The sequence below is a fragment of the Aegilops tauschii genome, chromosome 3 (genome assembly GCF_002575655.3).
Source record: "Aegilops tauschii subsp. strangulata cultivar AL8/78 chromosome 3, Aet v6.0, whole genome shotgun sequence".
NCBI lineage: Eukaryota > Viridiplantae > Streptophyta > Magnoliopsida > Poales > Poaceae > Aegilops > Aegilops tauschii.
The window spans coordinates 587,687,479-587,713,241 of NC_053037.3; the positions used below are offsets into that span (position 1 = coordinate 587,687,479).

Below are 25,763 nucleotides of genomic sequence, written 5' to 3' on the forward strand. Positions count from 1 at the left end.
CCAATTATCATGTCCTAGACAATAAACTAGACTGGTATAGAAACCAGAGTTGGGGAGTACATAATTCTAATTTAATGACGAGATCCAAGATTGGATACGACCATAATGGCGTAGGCCGACTGGCTTGCGGGCCTGACAGACAGCTGGGTCCCATGCATCAGCGGTTGTGGTACTAGTAGATAATGATAGTCTCACAAGGCCCAGATGCAAACTTGCGACATTTTAGGTTGCGAGTCTGAAATAAAGTTATTACAAACAATGGAGTGTAATGAAGAATGCAGGAGAGCAGGCAAACCAGACATCAGTACATATATAATAACTAATGGTTCATACGGCCAAATTGCACTGGCCAGCATACAAACTGGTTGTTGAATTGACAGAAAATTAACCAGCCAGTCATACATCATTAGTACATAACTCTTCCTTACAAAAGAAAGAAATGGAGAAGGAAGTTCATCATTAGCAAAATGCAGGAGCGCTGCAGAAACTTGGTGCTTCTTGAATCTAACTGAAGTAATAGCAGTATTCAGGCATAAGTGGGTACAATTACAATGAGAGTTTCATGTTGCTGCAGAAGACAAATCAAAACACCATGGCAAATGCAGTGTTCCTGAGCCTCACCATCTCAATTGGCAAGAATGGAAGTGCTCACCACAATATTCTAAATCTAACACATGTAGAACATAAACGCTCAACATACGCGACACTGAATCGACAATAGCACGTGGATATACAAGAGAGCTCACTTGTGGCATTGTTGCTTCTTCTGATGGTGGTCATATCTGACATTCTCTTTCGGGTGGATAATATTCAAATCTTGCCTTTGTATAGATCGCTTTCACTCAGTGCAATGTTAGTGTTTTTCTTCACTTGGCAAAAACATATTGGATCAATCATCATATCATAACACAATAAGATTTTTCATGCCTTCATCAAATTGATGTCTATTGGTTGAATCATGCTTCTATTTATGATCTCATTGAGTAACTCTATCACCGAGCTTAAATAGGCTAATCTCTGGTTTTCCATGATAAACAAAACATTCGGCTATCAGTTTACCTATCAAGTGACCTTGCTTAATCTTCTAATCTTCTGAAAACATACTTAGATATAATAACTAATCCTATAGATGATGACAAGGTAGATCGAAACTAATAGTAAAAGAAGCTTGACTCTAGATTATCACTTTGACATAATCTACAAGTCAAGAGCTTCTTTTACTATTTCTTTGCTGCTTTCCATGTCATTTGTGTGTGTGGCTTCTGTTGTGTTCTATCTCTACTTCTCTAGTTTACCCTAACTTGCTTAAGACTAAAGATTATGGTTTTGTCCTATGATCTATCTTCACATCATTTATTATACGTAAGCATATATCCAGAAGATTACAAAATTAAGCGAGACCAATTCATATGAAGATGGATAGCTGAAGATTTGTGTATCATGTAAACACGAAATTAACCCATTTGAGCTAGGAGAGTTACTTCAGTGAGCTGATAAACAGAAGCACAGTCCAACCCGTAGACATCACTATCAATGCAGAAAAGTCTTATGGTGTCCATGACATGATGCTTGATCTAATATATTCGTTGCGTAGAGAAACGATCATGGCAATGTTCAATCTAAAAGAACATCGATGGTAGCAGCCAAATAACAGGACATTCTTCATTTCCACCAGAACAATTGTGATTCCCATTCCATGCCCAAGTACCTATGCATGCGAAGATTTTGAAACAATTAGTTGGCAGGAAAGTCAACATGAGTATACTATTTACTCATAAAGAGAAGATAACAATGAATAATGAGCTATTTATCAAGGCGAAAAATAAGCAGAATCTAGAGTGAATCGCAACTGATTTGCACTTAAGATGGCAATGGCTAAATAACAATATCCTCACTAGCATCTGTTTCAAGTCCACACACAGTTTAGTTTTGACTTCCATCCTACGCTGACCTTATGAACTTTTTGTACCGTTTAGTTGGCAAACAAATCAGGATGCATCTGTTTCTTCACAAAGAGAGGTCAGTAGTGAATCATGTGCTAATTATCTGGCAACGAATGGCCTCACTAAAGCAGACCTTACGAGTAAATCTAACATGGATAATCAAGGATTTGCACTGAAGGATTAAGATGCGCACAGTGGCTGCCCGGCCGGTACTTGAGGAAACTAGATTAAACAACCTAGAACGGAAGAAGACCAGAAATTTGAACTGAAGATGCACACCCCCATGAGTTAAAGTTCATCGGATCCAGATCAGGAAGAAACGAAATATACCTCATGTCCTTGTTCTGCGAGATCCAGCCTTTGGCACCTCCCCGGGCTGCTGCACGTACTCAACGACGAGGAGGTCGCCGGAGCCGGCAGGAACCTGTCCGGCGCCGCGAGATCTACTCCACGGCTCGACCTCTGTCTCTGACTGACAGACTCCCCCTTCTCCAAACGCTGTAGAAATAGACGCCGGGAGCAGAGGGCCTGTTAACGGATCCGACAGATCACGTGCCGGCACAGAGCTGCTGCCATGTGGGTCCTCTGCCCGGTATGGCCCCATGTGTCATCCAGCTAAGACAAACATGAACAACTAAGTTGAGGTCTGATAGATCTCCTGGTCTCATCGTGCGTGATTTCGCTTTCACTGGAGGATCATTTCCACGCAGAAGTTGCTACAGACAGCAGAGGACCTGACCAGATGATTTCTGGAACGTGTGGTGACAAATCGGAATACCTCACAACAACGCCAGGACCTGGCCACTAATTTACAACCGAATGTGTCTGACTGAATTTGTCTGACTGAATTTGGCGTGGCTTCAGCCTTGCAGCTTCAGTTAGATTTCCGTCGAAACTGCGGCCGCCGAAACCGAATGGCTAGCATCATCGACATCTACAGACTACAGCACTAGTACAGCTGAGAGAAAAATAAATGCGTGTGGCTTTGATCATAACAAGTGTACTCTCACGCACCGCTCAAAAAAAAAGAGTAACCATGGATTAACTGAGGGGCAACATAACAAAACACTGCTATGATAATCGGTCTATGAGATCATCGTCTTTGTATGCGTCACTTATTTCGTTGCAAGATAAAAAAAAAAAACATCACCATATGATTTGCTCCCCTGTATAAAGATAGAAGAGTCGGTTGCAGAACGAAGACGGAAGAAATGGCATGGCAAACGCAGTGTGCTTGACAGCATGGCTGGAGAAGAAACGGAGGCATGCGCAATCAAGTACTACATGTTGACGACATTTGTTAGCTCATGCCGCCTGCAATGCCATATTGAAGGACATACATGTGAGCGGCCCAGCTAAATGTTACAGAAGAACAAAGCATACTCCATTCAACTACGAAAAGGGCACACATACAGGGCACATATTTATACTAGTACTACTAGTGGATTGCTTGCTAATGTAATGTGGAGCACTTTATATGTGATCTTGTGGCAAGCAGAAGTAACAATTTATGCTATATATTTATGCACCCTAAGTAACCAAGGAGAAATCCACATTGCAGATTTGTTGGAACTTCAGATAGGCGCGTGCATATACTGCTAGCAAATACATACAGATGTGTATCATGGAAGCACAGGCATACAAATGGTTCAGTCAAATGTTTCGAACAGAAAATAAAGACCACATGTTTCATCCAATAGAAGCGCATATTGCTTAGTGGATTGCTCACTAATCTGAATTACTCCCTCCGTAAAGAAATAAGAGCGCTTAGATCGAGAAATATAAGAGCGCTTAGATCACTACTTACTGATCTAATCGCTCTTATATTTCTTTACGGAGGGAGTACTTCATATATGTAATCTTGTACCTCTGTAGCATAAGTAGTTCATATTACAATATTTAGGCTTTAGGGGCCAGATCGATCGACCTAGCTAGCCAAATAAAATATTGCAATCAAGAATAGCTCAATGCTGCTAGCATAATACCTGCTGAGTGGAAGATTTGGTGAATCGACCTAGCACTCCCGCTGCCTAAAACTGAACAACAGAAGAGGAGAGGAATTAAAAACTTGGTCAGAAAACCAAAGAATACACGTACAGCAGATGTTAGCTCGAGGAGCTAGCCTCCACGTGAAACTGAGAAAGAAACAGAGCAATGAACACCAGTGTGCGTACCTATTCCTATGCATGTCAATGCAAGTCAAGGACGGGACGGTTGGGGTGGTCCTCCGCTGCGGCCCTCAGCGCTGCTTTTGCTTCATACACCTCGCGATCACTAGCTTCCTCCTTAATAACTTTAACCTCGACTCGCTCCAAGGAAGGGAGGTGGCGCATGCACAAATCGATGTTTTCACGGGCGATCCACTTAGCTGAGAAGGTGAAGCCAAGGTGCTTAAGCCTCAGTGCAGCTCCTCGTGGAAACATAGACGGCACTGCACCAATACAAAAGAAGTGACACTTTGTCGCACACGGGAATAACGCAACAGAGGAAAGGGCGGACATTTCCACCACTCGCTCTTCATAGAACTTAGAAACATCCATTATCTCAAGAACACAAAGAGCAGGAAGCATCCCAATAAGTTGTATGACCTCCGATCGCACTTCAGCCACCTTTATATCCAGATAGGTGAGGAGAGAAAGCGATGAAGGATTGATCCATGACGGCAGTGTCTTGAACCAACTGAATGGCATTGGGAAAGCCAATCTACGGAGTTGTAGAGGAGGGACCCAGTCTTCGCTCAGGATATTGATGTCTCCACCACGGACAAATATATCTAGACTGTCCAGTTTGTACAGATTACTAAGAGATTCCTTCAAAGCTTTTCCCAGGCTCTCATCATCATCACAGTGAAATTGGAGCACCCGAAGCTTGGTCAGATGGCCCAATTCTTTCACAGCATTGAGGTCCATGTCATACAGCAACACTGTCCCTAGTACTTCTAGGGAAGCTAGGTTATCTATCCCAGACGGCAGCTTCATATGCAAATCAACATACAGGCACATTAGACGTCTTAGCTGAACAACACTTGACGGCAAAACTTTTATCTTAGTACCTCTTAAGTCCAAGGTAAGCAAAAATTGTAGCTTCTTGATTTCAGTAGGAAGGTCCTCAACATGAGTAGATCTTAGCCCTAAGTACCTCAAATGTACAAGATTCCTCACATATCCAATATCTGAGATATCACAACCTTCCAAATCCAACACACGAAGAACTTGAAAACTTGATATATCTGACACTTTTCCGACAACATTATTGATGAAAACAGTAAGAGATCTCATCTGTGTCATCCTAGTGATATCGACGTCTATCTGGCTATTTTGGATGGATAATCTGCGAACCTTGCTTTCCAAATTAGGCATTTTTCTTCCGGTGCCATCCAATATTGTTACAAAGTTTTCTTCAGTTGACAGTGAGCATAGGATATCAAGCACCATGTCATGTACACGACACGCTTGTTTATCTTCTCCATCATCAATACCAATTGGCTGTATCATACTTCTATTTACTAGCTCATTGAAGTACTTCTTACCGAGCTCATATAAGTCAGTTTCTTGTTTTTCGCTATAAACAAAACCTTCTGAAATCCATCTCCATATTAGCTTGATTTTCATAATCTTATAATCTTCTGGGAAGATGCTAAGATATAACAAACAAGGTTTTAGATACGAAGGTAGATCATAATAACTATATAATAATATCTTTTTCATCTGCTCCAAACTGCGATCTTCTGTAAGTCCATGACCAATGGAATTGAGCAAAGCATACCATTGCTCCTTTGGCTTTATCTGGTGATTATTAGCAAGGAGACTTGCTATAGTAATAATAGCTAATGGTATGCCGCCACATTTCTTCAAAATATCTTTGGATACTTGCACCAATTCTTGAGGACACCCTTTGTCTTGAGAAAATACTATTTTACAGAAGAGTGTTCTTGACACATCGTCAGAAAGAGGTTTCATTCTGTAAACATCATCTCTAGATGAGCAGCATGCTTCAGAGACAGTAACGATGCGGGTGGTCGTGATTAGTCGGCTTCCCAAACTCTTCTTGGAGAAAGCGCAATTAATGAATTCCCACACTTTTTCATCCCATATATCATCAATTACGATGATGTACCTTTAAGAATACATTTTGGAATCGGTTATAAAATCAATACAATGAAGATATACTACCTCTGTATCATAATATAAGACATTTTGGCAGTTTAATTTGAACTACAAAAACGTCTTATATTGTGGTACGGATGAGTATTTTATTAGTAGATTAAATTAATAAAACATATTTATAATTCATGAACTAGCATATTATGAAACCTAGTTTTCAGCACACAAAAAACTCGTGTGCAATTATAGCTGTAGCTAGCAACGTGCAATTGTACTACAATTGATCGTTGACTTAGGCATACAAATTTCTTAGTTGATTAATACATGCACTCCCTTATCATTGAAAGATGGGTTATCGTAGCAACTACATGAATTTACATGAAAAAAATTAAACATTAAATCTACAATATGGTATCAAGATGCTTGTGTGCTAGTCTTTTATTTTACTAGAAAAAACGACAATCAATCTGCAAAAGAAAGAAAACACATGTACCTCTTGCAACTAAGGAATTCGATGAGTTCATCGATCAGATGCTTTTCTTCCCATTCTTCATTACGAATTTGTGCATACTTGTTCTTGTCAAGTTCATAGAGAATATTCTTGAAAACTTTCTTCATGTCAGGATTCTGAGAAATCGAGGCAAAAGCACCACAATCAAATTGCACTTTGATCTTGTCATATACTGCTTTGGCAAGAGTTGTCTTTCCTAATCCACCAAATCCAACAATAGAGATTGTCTTCAACGGGTGCTTCAACCAATCATCGCCTTCAATCAACTTGGTGATCAACTCATCTCGTGATTCTTCAATACCAACGAGCTCTGCCGCATCCGTGTACAAGGCTAGTATGCGAGGGTCAACACTAGGACCAACGCTAGTGTCCCTCATCTCTTGGTCATACCTTTGGCGTAGCTCGGCCAACTGCTTAGCTTGATGAACCGCTTCCTCTAGAGCATCAGAGATCCAATGAAGAGTCTTACCATTCTTGAATAATTTGATTGTCTTCTTGAGTACCTTCTTGACTCTATTCCTTGGGTTGGTAGGCTCACCACCATCCTCCACACGCACCATGAAAGCATCAACTATGTCCTCCATTTTGTAGGACAAATCTTTCAGTTTTCCTGCCCAAATCTTGACCCCCTCGTCAAGCTGTTGTGGCGGCACTTTTGCCACCTTATGGAGGGCGGCATGCATCAGCGTGAGCTTTGTCACAAGAGACTCAATGCCTTTTCTCACGCGTTTCTCCAGGGTGAACTCGCCAACGAGGAGCGCACCGAGCTTGGGGAGGAGAGGGCCGATAGCCCCCACAGCAATCTCCATGGCAAGCTCGATCCCTCTTGCTACACACTGTTGCGGGCGTGTTTTGGGTCGAAAGAAGCTAAGTGGACGAGCTCTGTGATTACAAAGAAAGGTGTTGTGGCAATGTTCGTGTTGCTGTCCTAAAATGAGAAGCTATGTTTGTAGTGCATGCTCTTAATTTATCAGGCGAATAGCAAATCGACATGGCTGATCATGTGCACAGGCTCACTACCTTGTGGGCCTCTACAGGTCTGGGTCCCATGTAGTACTCCCTCCATCCGAGTTTATTAGGCCCCTTTTTATTTTGTGCCAAAGTTTGATCATGAATTTAACTAATAAAATGTAAACTATATGTCACAAAAATTGTGTCATAGAAAGCCTCTTTCAAATACAAATTCAACAATATACTTTTTATAGCATATATTTTATACATTTTTAGTCAAATATATGGTCAAAGTTGGACAAAAATACAATGGGGTCTAATAAACCCGAACGGAGGTAATACTAGCTAACAGTGCCAGTCTAGCTTTCCTATCAAGGAATCAGATCCGATCCTGAGGCCAGCCAAAATGGCCTAGAGATGCCGCTTGGACTGTCATGCCAGAGTCAAATTACATTGCGGCACCAATCTCCGTGTGCTGACTTTGCGAACGCGTTGCAACACTCTAGTAATTAATACCCGGCCATGTAGGTGTTTCTAAGCGTATGGCCCCGTCCTTTGGTGCTTGCCAATGGTCGTCTGACCTCTGAACGCTTGCGCCGATGCGATTGATGCCTTTGAGCAGATGCATTAGTTTAGTTAGACATCTTAGTTTGTATTATCTAGAGACAAGCAGGCACGTTTGGTTGGATTAATCAACTTCCGCACCACGCACCTCCTTGCGTAGGTGGTGGACCAAGTTGATCACACGTAGCTAATTTTAAGAATGGTGGTTGATATAGACTCCACAACGACAATGTGGCTGCGAACTTCTCAGACTATTTCCTCGTGATGGTTGATTGAAAGGATAAGGGTGGTTACAAAATATATTTGGCGCACCGGGGCCGGTGATGCGCTTGTGGACAAACATATGCCATTATAAACTGATGAAGCTCTGACGAGATGATTTAAACAATGGTGCAGTTGTGCTCGTTTCCTACCGTCATGGGGTGGCACGCTTGTGCATACAATCAACTGGAGGAGGGCACGGTTGGTGGGAAGAAATTTGACAACATCAACACAATATGCTATTATCGCACCACAAAATTTCCATTCTTCAAGTTTTCCAATGAATAAATAAAATAGGCAAATTGGGTTGTGAAAATCTCTACTCCTAATGGACGACTTGGTGAATAGTCCGCGCGGTTAATTTTCGCTGGTTTATTTTCGTCATACTCCCATCACCGTTTTTTTTTCGTCATCGCACCACCTCTGCCTTACTCGATCGAAAAAAACCGGTGCAAACAAAACCCCTGGGATCGATCCCTCGTTCACACAGCTGATCGATCTCCGCCGCCGCCCGACACAGCAGATCGATCTCCGCCGCCGCCCGACACAGCAGATCGATCTCCGCCGCCGCCCGATCGCACGCCCGAACCACCCCTACCCCATCGGCCCCGTCGGATCTCGCAGCTGGCGGACGACTCGAGAAGACCCCACCGGATCTCGCCCTCGTCGTCAGTTCTGGATCGTCGCCGCCGCCGATCCCCTTCGGAAAACAACGCCGATCCCCTGCTCGCCCACGCACGCTGCCGCGGATGGAGGCCGCCTGCTCGCGATCACCAAACCTGCTGGCGCCGCGCTCCGTAGGTCAGCTCCTCTCATCCCTCACCCTGGGATACCCTGATCTCTCTCTCTCTCTCTCTCTCTCTCTCTCTCTCTCTCTCTCTCTCTCTCTTTCTCTCTCTCTCGGTGTGTGTGTGTGTGTGCAAGGGATCTTAATTAATTGTTTGCTTGGAGTTTAGGATCCAAGTACGCCCCTCTCCGTGGTGTTCACTGATTGCTTGGAGCAACAACGTACTGTTGGAGTTGCCGAAGCATTAGGTGATTCGATTGTGTGCGTTTGCTGGATTTGTTTGACGAAGGAAAGATGACGATGAAGGACACACAAAGGAGTGTGAGCGGTGATGGTACCAAGGTTACCGGCAGGTATGCATGCAGGAACTGACTGTACAGTGTTCCTATAATGCTACTGGTTTTAACGTCTGTACTGTGATGCTACTGGCAGTTTAAATAAATCTGCTATCATTTGGGATGTGAGTTGTCACAACTCGCTGTGCTCTGGTGTTCAGCTCAGAATTTCTTTTGGGAATGATTCCTCTGAATAGACTACTTATGCTTGACATTTTACTTTTGTTATTTCTATTTGTAACTCAATTTCGGTATCCTCTCAAATTGACAATACTTTTTCTGGACATGGTAGTTGAGAATAGTTATGGTATATAGCGGAGTTAGCCCATCCTCACCAATGACTCTTCCTCAGGGATTTGCTGAACTAGAGTTAGTAATGGGGGTATTGCAGACTGTTTAGAATTATGGGGGTATTGCAGACTTTAGAAACTGAATTAAATTTTTGTGCAATTGAAAAAGGTGTATACAACTTGAATTTATTAGGTATTATAGGAGAGATATGAAATTTTAAAATTGTTAGCCAGATTTGTGTGTTGTTTTGGGTAGTATTCAGTTTTGTTCCATCTTAGAGGCCAATAATGCACATGTGATATTATCTACATAATTCAGTTTATACGGCTTCCCATATTCCAATGGTTGTATTTTGCTAAATTGCCATCTACTTACTGGAATTCTCACAAATAGAAGTGCAGTCAGAAGGTAAAAAGGATGGTATGGTATGTCTCCATTCACATGGTACTGAACTGTTAGTGATTCTTTGTGTTATTCTGCAGACTTGAACTTAGTTTCTATGGTTTTCTTTTTTGTTCATAGACGAGAGTATAGTCTGAAGGGAAAAATTGGTATGCTCTGAAGGGTGTGCAAGAACAGTGAGATTTATATTACTGAATGTATTGTTAACAATTTGTTATTTTGCAGACTTGCTCTCAGTTTTTATTCTTGGCAGGTGATTCTTCATGATAGTTTTTTGTAGAGGAACATTTTTGGTAAGCGTATTGTAATATTGACTCCCACCTTTTTATTTACATGTAAAGATGACCAATTGGTAATTTTAAAATTTAAATGTAAATTTAACTTATTTTGTGAAATAACATCATGTCGTTCAGATAATTTGATTTCCCTCTATGATATTCTTTGGCTTTAGTATATCTCAGGACAAAGTTGTCAGAAGTTCTATGGTTCATAACCAAAACATAATCTCCTTTTTGTTATTTGATTTGCATCATGATGTGTGCCCATATGTTCCCCTGTTGCTTAAAAAAATCAACTTCCGGTGCAACACACGTGCATATACCTATCATGACAAATAAACCTCACGATGAAAGCATTTATGTACCTATTTAATTTGTGATGGCAGCGATGGGGCCTGGAACGGTGATCGGTGGTGCTGGTGTCGGCAGTGCGGTACAAGGTCAGGATGCGGGATGGGACGGCCATTCGTGTGAGGCAGTCGGCGGCGAGGGTTTGTGGCATCACGAGGAGCGCCCGTGGATTCAAGGTGTTGGCCCTAGACCTCCGACGAGGGAGGAGACGATGTTAGTATTTCCATAGGAAAAAACAAGAGAAGAAGAACAAGAACAACGACGGCAATCTCGGGTTCCAGGTACGATGGAGCCGGCGGCGAAGCGCATGGCGCTCGCAAACATGATAGTGGATGGCGACGATACCCTCAACTGCGGCATCTGCTACCTCCCTCTCAAGCCACCAGTCTTCCAGGTGCGTACGCTCGTCGTCCATCCTAGGCCGATCCATTACAAGTTTGTGTACCAATAACACTTGAACATCATTTCTGCTCGGGTGCAGTGTGGCGTCGGTCATACCATATCCTCGCGGTGCCGCGACAAGATGGTGGCAGCAAGGAGGTGCCGTGTGTGTGTCACATCCGGTTGACCGGCGGCTATCGCTGGAACATCGCACTGGAGAGGCTAACAGAGTCCATCCGGGTGCCGTGCGCCAACGCCGCCCACGGCTGCACTGCCACGCCGGCCTACTATGACCACCCCGACCACCTCAAGGCATGCCCTCACGACGCCGTGCTATTGCCCGCAGGCAGACTGCGGTTCCGCTAGCTCCACGGCGGCACTCCTGGACCACTTTGCCGACACGCACGGGTGGCCGTGCATGACCGAGCTTGGGCCTGGGCGTGCGTCGAGGTCCAGCTCTGTGACGGCTTCAACGCACTACCGGAATCGCACCCTATGCCGACGGCCCTGGCCGTCGGCATAGCCATGACTAGCCGTCGGGTCAGGCCTATGCCGACGGCCCCCGTCGGCATAGGGCCGTCGGCCCCCGTCGGCATAGGGCCGTCGGCAACATATCCGTCGGCGTAGCCAGGATGACCGTCGGCATAGAAAAGCCGTCGGCATACACCCTATGCCGACGATGGCCGTACATCTATGCCGACGGCCTTGGCCGTCGGCAACGTCATCGCCTAACGGCGGCCGCCGTCAAGTGCTGCCCAATGGTTTCTCGCCACGTGGCGAGACGCCGTTCAGCATGGGCGTGTCTATGCCGACGGCTAGGCCGTCGGCTTAGTTTGAAATTATGTCGACGGCTAGGCCGTCGGCATAGACACGCCACGTGTCAGATACTGGGCGCTCCTGGGGCAGGTCTATGCCGACGGCCTGGCCGTCGGCATAGACGTGCCACGTGTCGGCCACTGGGAGCTCACGCCAGGCCTATGCCGACGGCCTAGCCGTCGGCATAGTTTCCACGTGTCGTCCACTGGGAGCTCACGCCAGGCCTATGCCGACGGCCAGGCCGTCGGCATAGATTCTGTCCAGTTTTTTTTTCTGTTTCTTTTCAGCGCAATTCATTTGAATATATAACAAAGAGCATATAGAACAAACAGCATATACACAACATCACACAACAAATTGGCATCGCTAAGAAGCATCGCAAAGCATCACACATATAAGTATCATCACCACAAAGCATATAAGAATCTCACAAACAACAATAAGATAAGTATCATCACAAGCATACAAGTATCATAGCATCGAGAACAAGCAAGTATCATAGCATCTAGAAAGGCTTAAGCGCCAGGACGTCGAGCACCGCGGAGGTCGTCACCGCCAAGACCGCCGAAGCCCAGGTCATCACTGCTAGCGGCAGCGCTACCGCCAAGACCGCCTCCGTCTCCGTCTCCGTGGATCGGAGTGGTCGGGCTCCGTTTCTCGGGAGTGTTGCGAAGACCACCGCCAACGGTAGATGCACATGTTCCCTGGATGTTGAAAAGATATATTAACGGGATATAAGACTGTGTTGAAAGGCATGACATGCTTTGGGTGAATTGATTGGGGATGAACTAACTGGCGAGGGGCCAGCGTTCTGTGCCACAAACTCCTCAAAGGTCAGCAGCACTGGTTGTGCTGGAGGACCCTCTGCTGATGGCCATTGAGGACACCTGCCGGCCGCCATTTCCTGAAAAGCATGCTGCATCTCGCGATCCCTCTGCTGATGGTATGCATGAAGGCGGTCGTGCCACGCCATGGTCTCCTGGCGTGTGTACTCCATTAGGCCTACAATATGACATGATGAGACTCATAAAACTACTAAATGCAGAAAATAAAGGGAACAATGAAGATAAAAGGGAAAATACTTACAGTTTGCTGCTCCTGAAAGAGGGACAGTGACGGTGCACTGCTCATGCGCGTGCGCGTGCGCTGGCTCAGGGTCGGGTCGATCCGACGGAGCTGTGTGTAGGAGATAGACGGAGCGATCACAGCATCGAGAACCGCCTCCCGACCGTGCTCCTTCGGCCCCATGCCCACCACCACCCTTTCGTCCAGATCCGCCGCAATGGGTCAGGTGTGTCAGGATGTAATGCCAGATACCCTTCGGAGTAGGCCTTCTTCCTCCCCGCGGTCTTCTTGCCGTAGTACTTGGGCTCGCCAGGCTTGGGGTCCTTCCACGTATGGGCGATCTCCCACGCCTGCATGTGTGAGAGCGGCCGCTTCAGTTTCTCCTCCTGCACCACCAAACAGAGGTTAGTCATACATAAGAAAGTGATGGTAAATAGAAGAAGAAGAATGTTTAATGGGGTTAGCTAGTCATACATTAACTGCCTTGTGGAGATAGTGGTTTCGGTTTCCCTGAGCATGTACTCCCTCCTTCCCTCGGTTAGCCTTGTTTTTGACTCTCATAGCCGCCCAGGCTCCAGCCTCATCACACCAAAGATCCACCAATGCCGCCCAGGACTCGTCTTTTCCATAACACCAATTTGGACACACCTACATAATACATGTCAACACGAAACGGTGAAATGTACCACAAGGTAATGAAAGCATAATGAAAAATCTTTTATACTTACCGCCAAGAACTCGTCCCTCTCCAAGGTAATGGCCATCCTCCGCGCTTCTTCCTTGGTCATCTTCACACCAAGATAGTCGTGGTAGTATGTCGAGATGGCCACATAGCGCACCTCGTACTGCATCTGGCAGGCCTTCTTCTTGCATTGGCGTAGCACGATCTGGTCCGCTCTGCCCCTGTGCTCCGGGAGAACTCGATAGAATTTCTACAATCATGCACGAAACAAGAATGGAAGAAGCCATGAGTTAAATCATTCATGAAACTAGAATGGACTTGTGCTTCTGAAGAGAACTCACCCAGAAAGTGGTGATCACGGCCTTGGCATGGGTCCCATGCTCCGCGTGGAGGGCCGCTTCCCAGTGCTCCCAGCTCGTGGCCAAGACCCGATGGTCCGGGTGCCTGACTGGATCCGGACAGTACAACCCCGTCCAGTGTAACTTCAGCAGGACGGTGATGAGGCCGTTGGGAATACGGGCCCCTTTAGAATATATCCAGTTGCTGCAAAAGAATGAACTATTAGCATGTGACAAGCAAAATAAATAACTACCGGAATGAGCATGTGACAAGCAAAATAATGAAATTATTATAAAGTGGCACTTACTCTTTCCCCGTGGGCTCAATGAGCCACTTCTGCTCCTCAGTAGCAGGAACCTGCTTTGGTAGCTTTGCGTTACCACGCAGCCACCCCTTGTTGTCAACCCCCTCCCCGCCAGCACCATCATCCCCGCCACCACCCTCCTCCTCGCCTGCCTTCCCCTCTCCAACCTCCTCCTCATCCTCCTCCTCCTCGTCCTCCTCCTCCACCTCCTCCTCGGCCCCATCTCGAACCTCCTCCTCCTCGCCTGCCTCGTCGTCCTCCTCCTCCTCACCAGAGGAGGGTACCTCACTAGAGGAGGGTACCTCACTAGAGGATGGCCTCGAAGACAACACCCCTAAGTCGGTGAGGGTGCGCTCTTTCTGGTCGCGACCCCCTGTAGTGGCTCTCCCCCACCTCGCCCTCTAGGGGCTCTCCCCCCGCCCCCTCCTCCTCTAGGGGCACCTCTCCCTCGACCTCCCTGTGAGGAGTCATCATCAAGTAGCCGGGGGGGGGGGGAGGATTACGTGCTCGACCACTCCGACTAGGCAGGCCAACGACCTTGCGTAGGAAACCCACGCCGTCGGCCTTCCCCTTGCCCATGTTCCACGAACCTGCATTGAAAAGAGAATAAGCAATTAGTGAATTAATGAAATGAAGGAAAAGGCATGAAAATAAACACATTAATAAAAAGGCATAAAAGGCATATTCCTAAACTATAGAAAAAAAGACTTGACACGTACATCTGCTAGAAACCATATGAATCATCACTGTTGTAACCTCTTTCTCGGTCCGTCTCATCATCACTATCAATCATATCATCTTCGTTGTCTGACGGAGGTGGAGGCTCTTCCTCGTCGTCAGCGTCTAAGTTTAACTTTTCTAGCATAAGAATGTCATTTTCATTGACAATGGTCTCACCATCATTCCGTGCTTCGTCGTCGTTTGGATCCACATCATCATCACCCAATGGTCTAGCGTCATCGTTTCTAACCACATCATCATCATCAGGTTGCTCTTGATAGAACACTCCCTCGTATGTCATGGGGCTAATGTTGTAGTAATCGTCTTCATTCGGGTTCGATAGCTTACCATGTGGCGACACATTGAACACAACTTCCCAACCCTTTAGGTACTCTTTCTGGCATGGGTAAGGCAGATAATATACTTGTGTAGCTTGGGTAGCCGCAATGAAGAGATCGGCTCCGGCATAGACGGTTGATGGTTTAACTTCGACCAAACCAATGGAAGGCGTATGTTTTACACCCTCCCGCGGATCGAACCATCGACATTTGAACACAGGCAGACTTAGGGTCTCGCGCCCCTGGTGGAATTTAATCTCGTATCTATTTTGTACCCTTCCGTAGTAGTCTACTGAATTTTGACCGGGGGTGTACACTCCGGTATTTATAGTTTTGGGATCAGGCCGGCTGTTCTGGTGATCCTCTGTATGGAAGCGATACCCATTCACATCATACTTTTTACATGTCATGACGGCAGGGTCAAAACCCATGGAAACCCATCTCAATTCATCATCCATAGATATGTTCGGATCTTTTCCCTACAAGTATAATTGAAATTGTTGCGTGCATTAGTTAACTAATAAATGTTGAACTAGGTATTTAATAGGGGAGTGTGGACAATTACTTTCTCCATGAACCAAGCAACAAATTTTTTACGTCCAGGGTTTCCATGACGGAGAAGAGTAAGTGCCTCCGCCTCAGTAGGAGGATTCATTCCCGTCCATTCCTCTTGAACGAAATCACTAAAAAAAAGAAAACCGGTGTTAAACCGGGACTAAGTGAACATAAAACATGATGATGTGGAAGACATAAAGGAATGGTGTAGTGGTATTACCTCATCCACACTTCCTCAACTTCCCTGATGTTGTGCAAGATATAGAACATGAGGTCCTCCCACTCTTGTCGTGGCATGTTATAAGGTTTCGAGGCCCCAGCCCTCCCACCTTGCGCGTTGAATAGATAGAGCTTGGGTTGATAATTCGGCTCTTCTATATTGTATCGAGGCACCTTGTTATGCAGATGGGGAACGTGGTCTGGATAGTATGATGTCCTGAGGTCTGACACCTCCTCTAGGAAAACTGCCTCAGCTATGGAAGCTTCAATCTTAGCTTTGTCTCCACATTTCCGTCGGAGATGCTTGTTCTGTCTCTCAGGACCTTTGACTAGTTGCCTGTTTATCTTACAGATAACCCTTTCGGTAATTAAGCCTCTTATGGACTGACCTACCACAACCGGGTGGATAGGTCCACTGCTCAAAGCCCGTCCGTGCAAAGTCAAAGGGCTAGATCCCGTGGTCAAACGCTACAGGGTTAGGCGGGACGGGGGCCCTGGGGGGTAGCAATGCCACCCGAGCGTCGCACCGGGCCCTCATACATGCGGGGTGGTGTGGTGGCATGTCCCAAGAGGCGGCACGCGTCTCCGGGGTGTGCCCCCCCTCACGGACGGCGCCACCGCCGGCACTTGGAGGGGGGAAACGGGCGCGTCGGGTCTACACGGAGGGGATCTTGCCGTGGGTCTGGCCCGGATGTTGCTCCAAAGTGTTCTTATGGACTGACCTAACACAACTGGGTGGATAGGTCCACTGCTCAAAGCCCGTCCGTGCAAAGTCAAAGGGCTAGATCCCGTGGTCAAACACTACAGGGTTAGGCGGGACGGGGGCCCTGGGGGGTAGCAATGCCACCCGAGCGTCGCACCGGGCCCTCATACATGCGGGGTGGTGTGGTGGCATGTCCCAAGAGGCGGCACGCGTCTCCGGGGTGTGCCCCCCCTCACGGACGGCGCCGCCGCCGGCACCTGGAGGGGGAAACGGACGCGTCGGGTCTACACGGAGGGGATCTTGCCGTGGGTCTGGCCCGGATGTTGCTCCAAAGTGTTCTTATGGACTGACCTACCACAACCGGGTGGATAGGTCCACTGCTCAAAGCCCGTCCGTGCAAAGTCAAAGGGCTAGATCCCGTGGTCGCTACAGGGTTAGGCGGGACGGGGGCCCTGGGGGGTAGCAATGCCACCCGAGCGTCGCACCGGGCCCTCATACATGCGGGGTGGTGTGGTGGCATGTCCGAAGAGGCGGCACGCGTCTCCGGGGTGTGCCCCCATCCAAGTGACGGCGGCACTGCCTTGCGTGCAGGGGGGCACACCGCGGAGCCCCAAGACGGGCGTCTACGCATGCCTGAACACTTTCACATATGCATCGGGACCCGTGCGATGTTTTGGTGACATAGCTACACCCCGAATCCCCCTACCAACTAGAATTCCCTCCGTGTCGACCGTTTCCCCCATTTGTGACACGGCGATAGCGACGTTCGTAACGGGGGGCAATCGATATACAATCAGGGTATGTTTTTTTAGATAAGACATAATTATCTTATGCAAAAACAAAAACTAAAATAAAGTAAAAATGAGAAAATAAAGTAAAAATAAAAAAATTGTATGCCGACGGCGAGGCCGTCGGCATACCTGTGCACACACGGAGGTGCAGTCCCACGGATCGATGACGTGGCATGGCGCACGGATCGATGACGTGGCAGAGGGGCCTATGCCGACGGCTATACCGTAGGCATATATTTGCCATAGGTTGTATAAAGCGAAATTTAAAATAAAACTAAAAAAATGTATGCCGACGGCTAGGCCGTCGGCATATCTGTGCACACACGGAGGTGCAGTCCCACGGATCGATGACGTGGCATAGCACACGGATCGATGACGTGGCAGAGGGGTATGGGCCAGGTTTATGCCGACGGCTATAGGGCTGGCACGGGTATGCCGACGGCCGCCGTTACCACCCGTCGGCGTAGGCTCAACGTCGTCAAACGGTCAGCGCTGACGGCAAGGGCTATGCCGACGGCCGCTCTTATGCCGACGGGCCCCGTAGGCGTACCTCGAGCGGTCCCGACGGCCTCGTATATGCCGACGGCCCCGTCGGCATATATGTATTTATGCCGACGGCTTTTCTACGCCTATGGCCTGCCCTTGGCCGTCGGCATAGTGGCATTTATGCCGACGGGTGCCGTCGGCATAGATTTGGCCGTCGGCAAACGAAGTTTTTCTGGTAGTGACGTCTTCTCGGCCCGTGCCCAATGCCGGCAGTACCTGTTCCTGCTGAACGTGGCGTTGAATGCGTTTGGCCGAGCGGTCTCCGTGCTCTCCCTGCATCCTGGGGCGTTGTCGGCGGCGCCATGTTCTTTGGAGTTCGAGGTAAGACTCAGGTACTGCTGCAACATCAACCACCGTGGCGACACCAGGAAACTACGTTTGAAGTAGGGTGCACTGATCTCTCCGGTGGGTTGTCGATATCCGAGTACTCGTCCGGTTATTCCTGCACAATTACGTCCATCCACATGACATCCGTACTATCATGGCCAGTTTCGGCGTAGTACATGTTTCCTTGGATCTATCATTATGTTGTATTAACAGACTTTCTTTCTTTTTCATATTGTGCAGAACGCAGATTTATGACAAGGACACAAGCAAATTTATAGCATCCGTTGTGATGATACAAGGGAAGTAAGCATAGATGCGCTCAACGTGATGATAGATGGGAGAGCTCGGCCTATGCTGCCAACTGATCTGCAGCGGTGCAGAAGGAGATTTCAAAAGCAGGGCAAGCGAGAGCGACTGTTCTATTGATGGTCAAAGGGAGGGCTTGGCAAGAGAGATTGAGGGAGCTCTACTACCTCGATCTTGGCATAGAACCTGATGGCATCATGCTGATGTGATCAGAGACAAGGTTTGAATTTTATTTATTTTTAGTTTTCCAGATAATGTGGTTCATGCTGATGTGATCAGAGACATTATGATTGATGCTACATCCTCTCTTTGTCCATAGATCTAGGTTTTTACACATCGCTGGTACTTGTTATATTGTTTGGATCTGACTGTTCTGCGTAATCACCAAAATTAACTGTGACCAGGATCCATGCGGGAAACATGCAGTGTACAGAGAAATCAGGTCAGCTACCTTGCCTTTGGAATTTTTGAGAAAGTGAATAGAGGATGTAACAAACCAACCCATGATCTTGCAGCGCTTTCACAGGCTGATAGGAGAAATTTTTGGGTGGGGCCTGCATGTTTGGAGAGAATTGTCGTGTCATAGTGCTAACTAGGAAAATGTTGAGGAGGTCCTGTTGCGTCCCATGTTCAATATAAGGTAAAAGAAATAATAAACTCCTGGTTCTACCAAATGTGTGAACTTAAAATGAAATCACGCGTACTAGGGCATGTACAACGCGGCCGCTTAGCTCGGGCGACAGGGTTGATTTCCTGGCTATTTTGCCTGGTTCCCGCCCGTGACCAGGATTTGGCCTGGCGCCGATGCCAGGTCTGGCGCCGAACGCTCCAGCTCTTTTGCGTTTATTTTTTTAATCACTAAGCGTCTATAGACCTCTACTAGCGTTGGACAGACGGGGACGCTACGCTTAAGATCCCATTTTCTCCTTTGCTCAAGCGCCTGAATAAGCGCCGCCCATTGAAGATGCCCTGACGCCACTATACTATATTGTACTGTTCTATCAAGAAAAACACCCTCCATTTGGAGGGAATAAATCTCTTACATATACCAATGAAACATGTCCAAGCAAGAGCAAGCTATTATTTTTTAAGTACCAAATGCTTTCTCCTCTTTTACAACCGGTTGTGAGAAGATATATTGCTGAACTGAAATTTTTGTATTATTTTTAACATATGTGAACTGGGTGGTCATTTTAGATCTAAGACATTAGTCATATATTTAAACTACAAAATGTAGTTCTATTCTCCAAACAAAGGGGACAAGATATATGTCCATATTACAATTTCTGTAATTTTTGTAAAAAAATGTGAACTGGGCGATCATTTATATCCAAGACATTAGTCATACATATGTTACATTCAAATCAATTTTTGTACTTTGTCAAGGGATATAAATATAAAATATGAAACGTTTAGCCATGTGATCAAAGTAGATTTTGTCCGAACCGATCTAATTCTGGAAATTATCTGTTGTTTGAAATATAAATATTTAAATCAATACGAAATTAAATATTTACATTCATATATTTGGTTAGTATGTGAATCAACTAACCAATCAGCTACCAAAAATTACAGGGGGTGTTAAAAGGGACTCGAAGCATTTTCATGTGTCGATGGCACGAGAGATCCTCCCGATACTCTCCTCAAGGTTGACCCAACTAGATCCTGATGCGCCAGCGGCACGGGTGGTCAGGCCTGAGCAGCGAGCTCTTCTGCCCCCTCCTCATTGGATCGGCGGCCAGGGAGGCCAGATCGTGTGGCACGAGAGAAGGCTCATGTGTGAGGAAGGGGAGGAGCAACATGCGTCGATTGGGGAAGGGAGGAGCAACGGGTGCCACTGAAGGGAGGGGAGCAGCGGCAAGCGCGGAGGGAGGGGAGCACGGGAGCCCCAAGGGAGGCGGAGCAGCGGCAGGTGGCGTGGAGGTTGGAGATCTTGGTGAGGACGGCGCGACGCGAGGTCATGGTGGCATGTGTCGGAGCAGTGGTAGGTGGCGTGTGCAGGTAAATAGCAACATCACTACCTCTTTTATTATGTGCATATTACATTTTGAATATTTCAAGTAACCAGATGGACGTGAACATATACACATAATCCACTTTCCGGTTGAAGCTTATTTTCTTGCATGAGTGCTGAAGAAAATGAGTGACAAGGATGATGAGAATAAAGGGAGTGCAATGTGGTTATTGAAGAAGGGCAAGGAAGAGGAAGACACATGTTAGTCGGGTGAAGTCAGCAGCGATCGCTATCCGTGATGTTATTGGCCAAATAGGTTGTCTAAACATTTTGCTAGGTCTCCCTCAGGGATGATGGTGTAACCTTGTTTCAAGTAGATAAACAGAAGTGGGCTAAAAGAGTGTCATATTACAACAGATCAGTTGGTGTGAAACTAGATGTTGGACTAATACGTAATGTAATGGGCATGAATGCATTCTTTTGAGGATTGGTGGTTGCAGCAGCGCCTGATCATGGTTATAAATCTTTTTGCTGCTAAAAAGACGTTGTCACTTGGAGAAATATATGATAGGGCCTGATTGGAGTTTATCATAACTGGTAAGTATGGATACTTAATTTTCTTATCTTATACAAATTACATAGGATTCCATTTCCTTGCTTGCTTGTGCGTATATTATGGCAACAAAAACACACCACAGATTTTGCTTTTACTTTTCCATATTAACACTGAAAAGATGACCCACAAAGACACATAAATAACTAGATTAAAGGGTGGACATATAAGTTTGAGACCTGGTTATGGCCGCCGTACTCGGGGAAGGTGCGATGCTGTGATGAGCAGCAGGTTGCATCATCATGGTGGTCACCCTCAGCTACGATAGAGTGCACACCTTGGCACCGGGAATCGGCCTGGGATGCCGTGGAGGGAAGAGGAGGGGGCGGGCAATGACTTGTCACCAAAATATAACAAACCCTAACAAGTCATTTGTACTAAAACTTGGGATACGACTCACTATAATAAAAAGCATGATGACACTCACTCTGACTAAAAGTGATCACCTGCTTGCATCTAGCAGCTGATCAATGTATATAAGCCATTTATTTTTATTATATGTTCACTTGTAGATCAGAGAGAAAACCCGATGGCTTCGGATGATGCTTTTGAAAATGTCGATTGACAAAGTCACAGACGTAACTAACCGAGTGGACTGAAAACTAATCGAAATTTTAGAATTAGAAGGGATGCATAGAAATAATTGTTCTTTACATATACTGTATATTGCATGCGATAATACAGAAGATGTATTTCTGTATATGTTTATTTTGCAGATTATGAGAGAGATGGAGGTGGATTATGTGGACGCCCAAAAAGATCCATTGGCAAGGGTCCTGACGATATCGTTGGAAGGGGATGCAACCAGAAAAAAGAGTTCAAAAGCCCGTAGCAACGCATGTGCCTGAGATTGTGGCACGATTTAGAGGGTTGGCCGGCGGCGGAGGCGGCGACTCGGGTAGGGGGCGATGACCAAAATATTTCAAAAGTCCGTGGCAACGCACGGGCATTATACTAGTAATTAGAAAAGATGGGGGTATGAAAAGTGCAGCCAAACTAGAGGCGAAAACACGCAGAAAGCAAGAACTACTGAATAGGTGAATAGGTGCTCATGACGGGTGTGCACGTCATATTATGTAATGTTATCTTTCAAAACTAAATTTATTTATTTTGATGATTTTGTATTTCCTATTGCTTGCTTACTGTGTACCTTGTCATCCTAAAATCATGCTTATGTACCATCATGGCATGTGGTGTAAACTAACGTCTAACGAGCAGCTACATTAGAAAACTAACAAGTTGCATCATATGGTTTGCTCACGAAATTATTCTTAACTTCAGACACCGACATCAATTCATGGTCACTAACACCCACTGTCTTTCCGAGTATTTTTTGGTGAAATTTGTACCATGACAAGGCGATAAGAAACAAGAAACACAGCAGCTACAGTTAAAAGCGAAATTTCAGAAGATTTTATCAAGTGAACAACCTTTTATCAAGCCTTGAGTAAAACAAGTCTGAACAGGCAAATTAACCAACCAGCAGTTGTCGGCGTTCTGGGAACGGGGCTCCCCAGACTTGTCTGCCTGCGGCCCACGGCGTGGCTGTGCTAGCAAGCCTGTACGGCCCATCTTCATCAACAAGGCATTCAAGACCCTCGCGAGGGGCCAAGCCTCGCGAGGCAGACGACACAAGACCTCTTCAGGAGCAACCTCGCCAGGTTGGCTCGCGAGGGGCGGAGAGATCAAGGCGAGGCAAACCTCACGAGGCTCTCGCGACGTGAGCCATGACGATCGAGATCAGGCGGGCGCCAGACGGGCACCAGCGCGTGCGGCGTCCTTGTTTCCCCTTTGGTGCTAAGGGGGGCAAGCGCAGGCACGGGGTACCGAGGCATCAGGCAAAGGTTTCCATATCAGTGCAACGAGACCAAGACCATGAGGATAGCAAGACGGAGGTCACCATGGAGCCCAAGGAAGCGTCATGACCAGAGCCTTTTGCAGGCGAAGACTGCTTTTGTCAGGATAAGCTGTACTAGTTGTCCCCTTTCGAATTGGCCGTTGTTGGCTCCCTTCACGCTCAATGTTTGGGAGGAGGACCAGGGCCTATATAAGTAGAACTAGCCACCACAAAAGGGATTCTGAGCCGATCCTTAGCCACACACAAGCACAAGAACACCTCAACCTCAGGAGGCTGTTCTTCCCTTTGTACTGTTCATCATCAGCCCAAGAGGCAATCCACCACCACACACTGGAGTAGGGTATTACATCACAATGGTGGCCCGAACCAGTATAAATCTTCGTGTCCTTTGTGTTGCGAGTTCGTCCGCGAGATCTTAGCGAATCCAGGGCTTAGATCGGTAGGAAGAAAGATCTTTGCGCGCACCCCAGAGTTCGAACCTTAAGGGTTTTGCCGGAACCCGTGATCCGACATTTGGCGCGCCAGGTAGGGGTGCGCCGTGATTTTCCTTCTGTCGATCTGCGCTTCATCACCACCACGCACCGCCCGCATGGCAGGCGTCCCGCTCCCGGCTCCGACAGCAGACGCCGACAACGCGGCCAGGGGGCTCCGAGCCCTGGACCCCGCCCTGCGACAAGTGCAGTGGCCACCCAAGTTCAAGCCGGAGATGCCGTCGCGCTACGACGGAGCGGCGGACCCGTCAGCTTTCCTGCTGGCATACGAGGAGGCCGTCCTCAAGGCCGGAGGCGACGACAAGGTCATGGCCAACTGGCTTCCCATGGCCCTCGCTGGCGAGCCGCGCTCCTGGCTGCTCAACCTCCCCGGATCCACAGTGGCATCTTGGGAGGAGCTGCGCGGTCTCTTCGCTGCGCGCTACGCGGCCCCGGCGCACCACGCGGTCGTGGCCCTCCTAGGCGGCTCCCAAGCACCGCCCTCAGATCGCCATATCAAGCCATTCCTTCGCCAGGTCGGAGCCGCTTCCAAGCGCTCGGGGGCTCTGCCGGGCTGGGCTGCCCCCGAAGCCGACCTCACCTTCGACTCAGAAGACCACCCCGTCACCACCGTCGGCTTGGGAGTGCTTCCGATGCTCTGCACGCCCACCATCTGCAACGTGGCCGTCACCAAAACCCTCATCGATGGCGGCGCCGGTCTCAATGTGCTCTCCGTAGAGGCCTTCAGCCTTCTTCACGTGCCACTCGAGCGGCTCAGCCTCAGCAAGCCTTTCTCAGGAGTTGGCGGCGGCGCCGCCCACTCCCTGGGGCAGATCCGTCTCCCTGTCACCTTCGGCACGCGCGACAACTACCGCATCGAGCTGGTCGACTTCGACATCGCCAGCATCGGCCTCCCGTACAACGCCATCCTCGGGTACCCAACACTGGCCCAATTCATGGCAGCGACCCATCCAGCCTACAACCTCATGAAGATGCCTGGAAGCAAGGGTGTCCTCACCATCAAGGGGGACACCAAGGAGGCCCTGGTAGCGCTCAAGCTTGCCTTCAAGACCGCCGCGACAGCGCAGCCCGTCGACGCAGGCACCCTCGAGGCCAAGGAAGCCGCGCCAACAAAGAAGAAGCAGCTGTTCACCCAAGACAAGGCGGAAACTAATCAAGTGCCGGTCGATGAGGACGGGACCTCAGGAGCCACCTTTACCATAGGTGCCGGCCTCGACCCAAGCCAAGAGAAAGCATTGGTGAAGTTCTTGCGCGCCAATAAGGATATATTTGCATGGGAGCCCAATCAGCTGGTGGGGGTCCCGAGAGAGGTGATTCAGCATCACTTAAGGGTATGCCCCAACATGCGCCCAGTGAAGTGATGTCTACTACACAACCTTCTTCTTGTAGACGTTGTTGGGCCTCCAAGTGCAGAGGTTTGTAGGACAGTAGCAAATTTCCCTCAAGTGGATGACCTAAGGTTTATCAATCCGTGGGAGGCGTAGGATGTAGATGGTCTCTCTCAAGCAACCCTGCAACCAAATAACAAAGAGTCGCTTGTGTCCCCAACACACCCAATACAATGCTAAATTGTATAGGTGCACTAGTTCGGCGAAGAGATGGTGATACAAGTATAATATGGATGGTAGATATAGGTTTTTGTAATCTGAAAATATAAAAACAGCAAGGTAACTAATGATAAAAGTGAGCACAAACGGTATTGCAATGCTAGGAAACAAGGCCTAGGGTTCATACTTTCACTAGTGCAAGTTCTCTCAACAATAATAACATAATTGGATCATATAACTATCCCTCAACATGCAACAAAGAGTCACTCCAAAGTCACTAATAGCGGAGAACAAACGAAGAGATTATGGTAGGGTACGAAACTGTCACATCCCTAGTTAGTTCATGCATTAGAGTGTTGCATCATGTCTACATTTCACAGAAACCTGAAATGGGGATGTCAGAAACCCCCAGCACCCCCCCGGAACAACTA

At 47.3% G+C, this 25,763-nt stretch overlaps 1 protein-coding gene and 2 long non-coding RNA genes across 4 annotated transcripts; 2 read left to right on the forward strand and 1 right to left on the reverse strand.

The window, feature by feature from the left end:
• Positions 1–331: 331 nt before the first annotated feature.
• On the reverse strand, positions 332–7,451 carry LOC109732366 (disease resistance protein RGA5). The gene is made up of 6 exons (XM_073511203.1): positions 6,540–7,451; positions 4,118–6,059; positions 3,929–3,979; positions 3,059–3,257; positions 2,274–2,946; positions 332–1,708 (listed from the first exon to the last, which is right to left on the reverse strand). The coding sequence occupies exons 1-2, from the start codon at positions 7,364–7,366 to the stop codon at positions 4,133–4,135; spliced, it is 2,754 nt and encodes a 917-aa protein (XP_073367304.1). The 5' UTR covers positions 7,367–7,451; the 3' UTR covers positions 332–1,708; positions 2,274–2,946; positions 3,059–3,257; positions 3,929–3,979; positions 4,118–4,132.
• A 1,588-nt stretch (positions 7,452–9,039) lies between these two features.
• Positions 9,040–11,489, forward strand: LOC109732334 (uncharacterized). Its single transcript, XR_002225377.4, has 3 exons — positions 9,040–9,134; positions 9,290–11,171; positions 11,259–11,489. It is a non-coding gene; the product is annotated as an uncharacterized lncRNA (long non-coding RNA).
• A 7,601-nt stretch (positions 11,490–19,090) lies between these two features.
• Positions 19,091–22,395, forward strand: LOC109775622 (uncharacterized). 2 transcript variants are annotated; one of them, XR_012205687.1, is made up of 4 exons: positions 19,091–19,311; positions 19,385–20,870; positions 21,006–21,420; positions 22,153–22,389. It is a non-coding gene; the product is annotated as an uncharacterized lncRNA (long non-coding RNA). The 2 variants fall into 2 exon arrangements; XR_012205686.1 differs by lacking the exon at positions 21,006–21,420 and having other exon boundaries at positions 22,153–22,395.
• Positions 22,396–25,763: the final 3,368 nt, after the last annotated feature.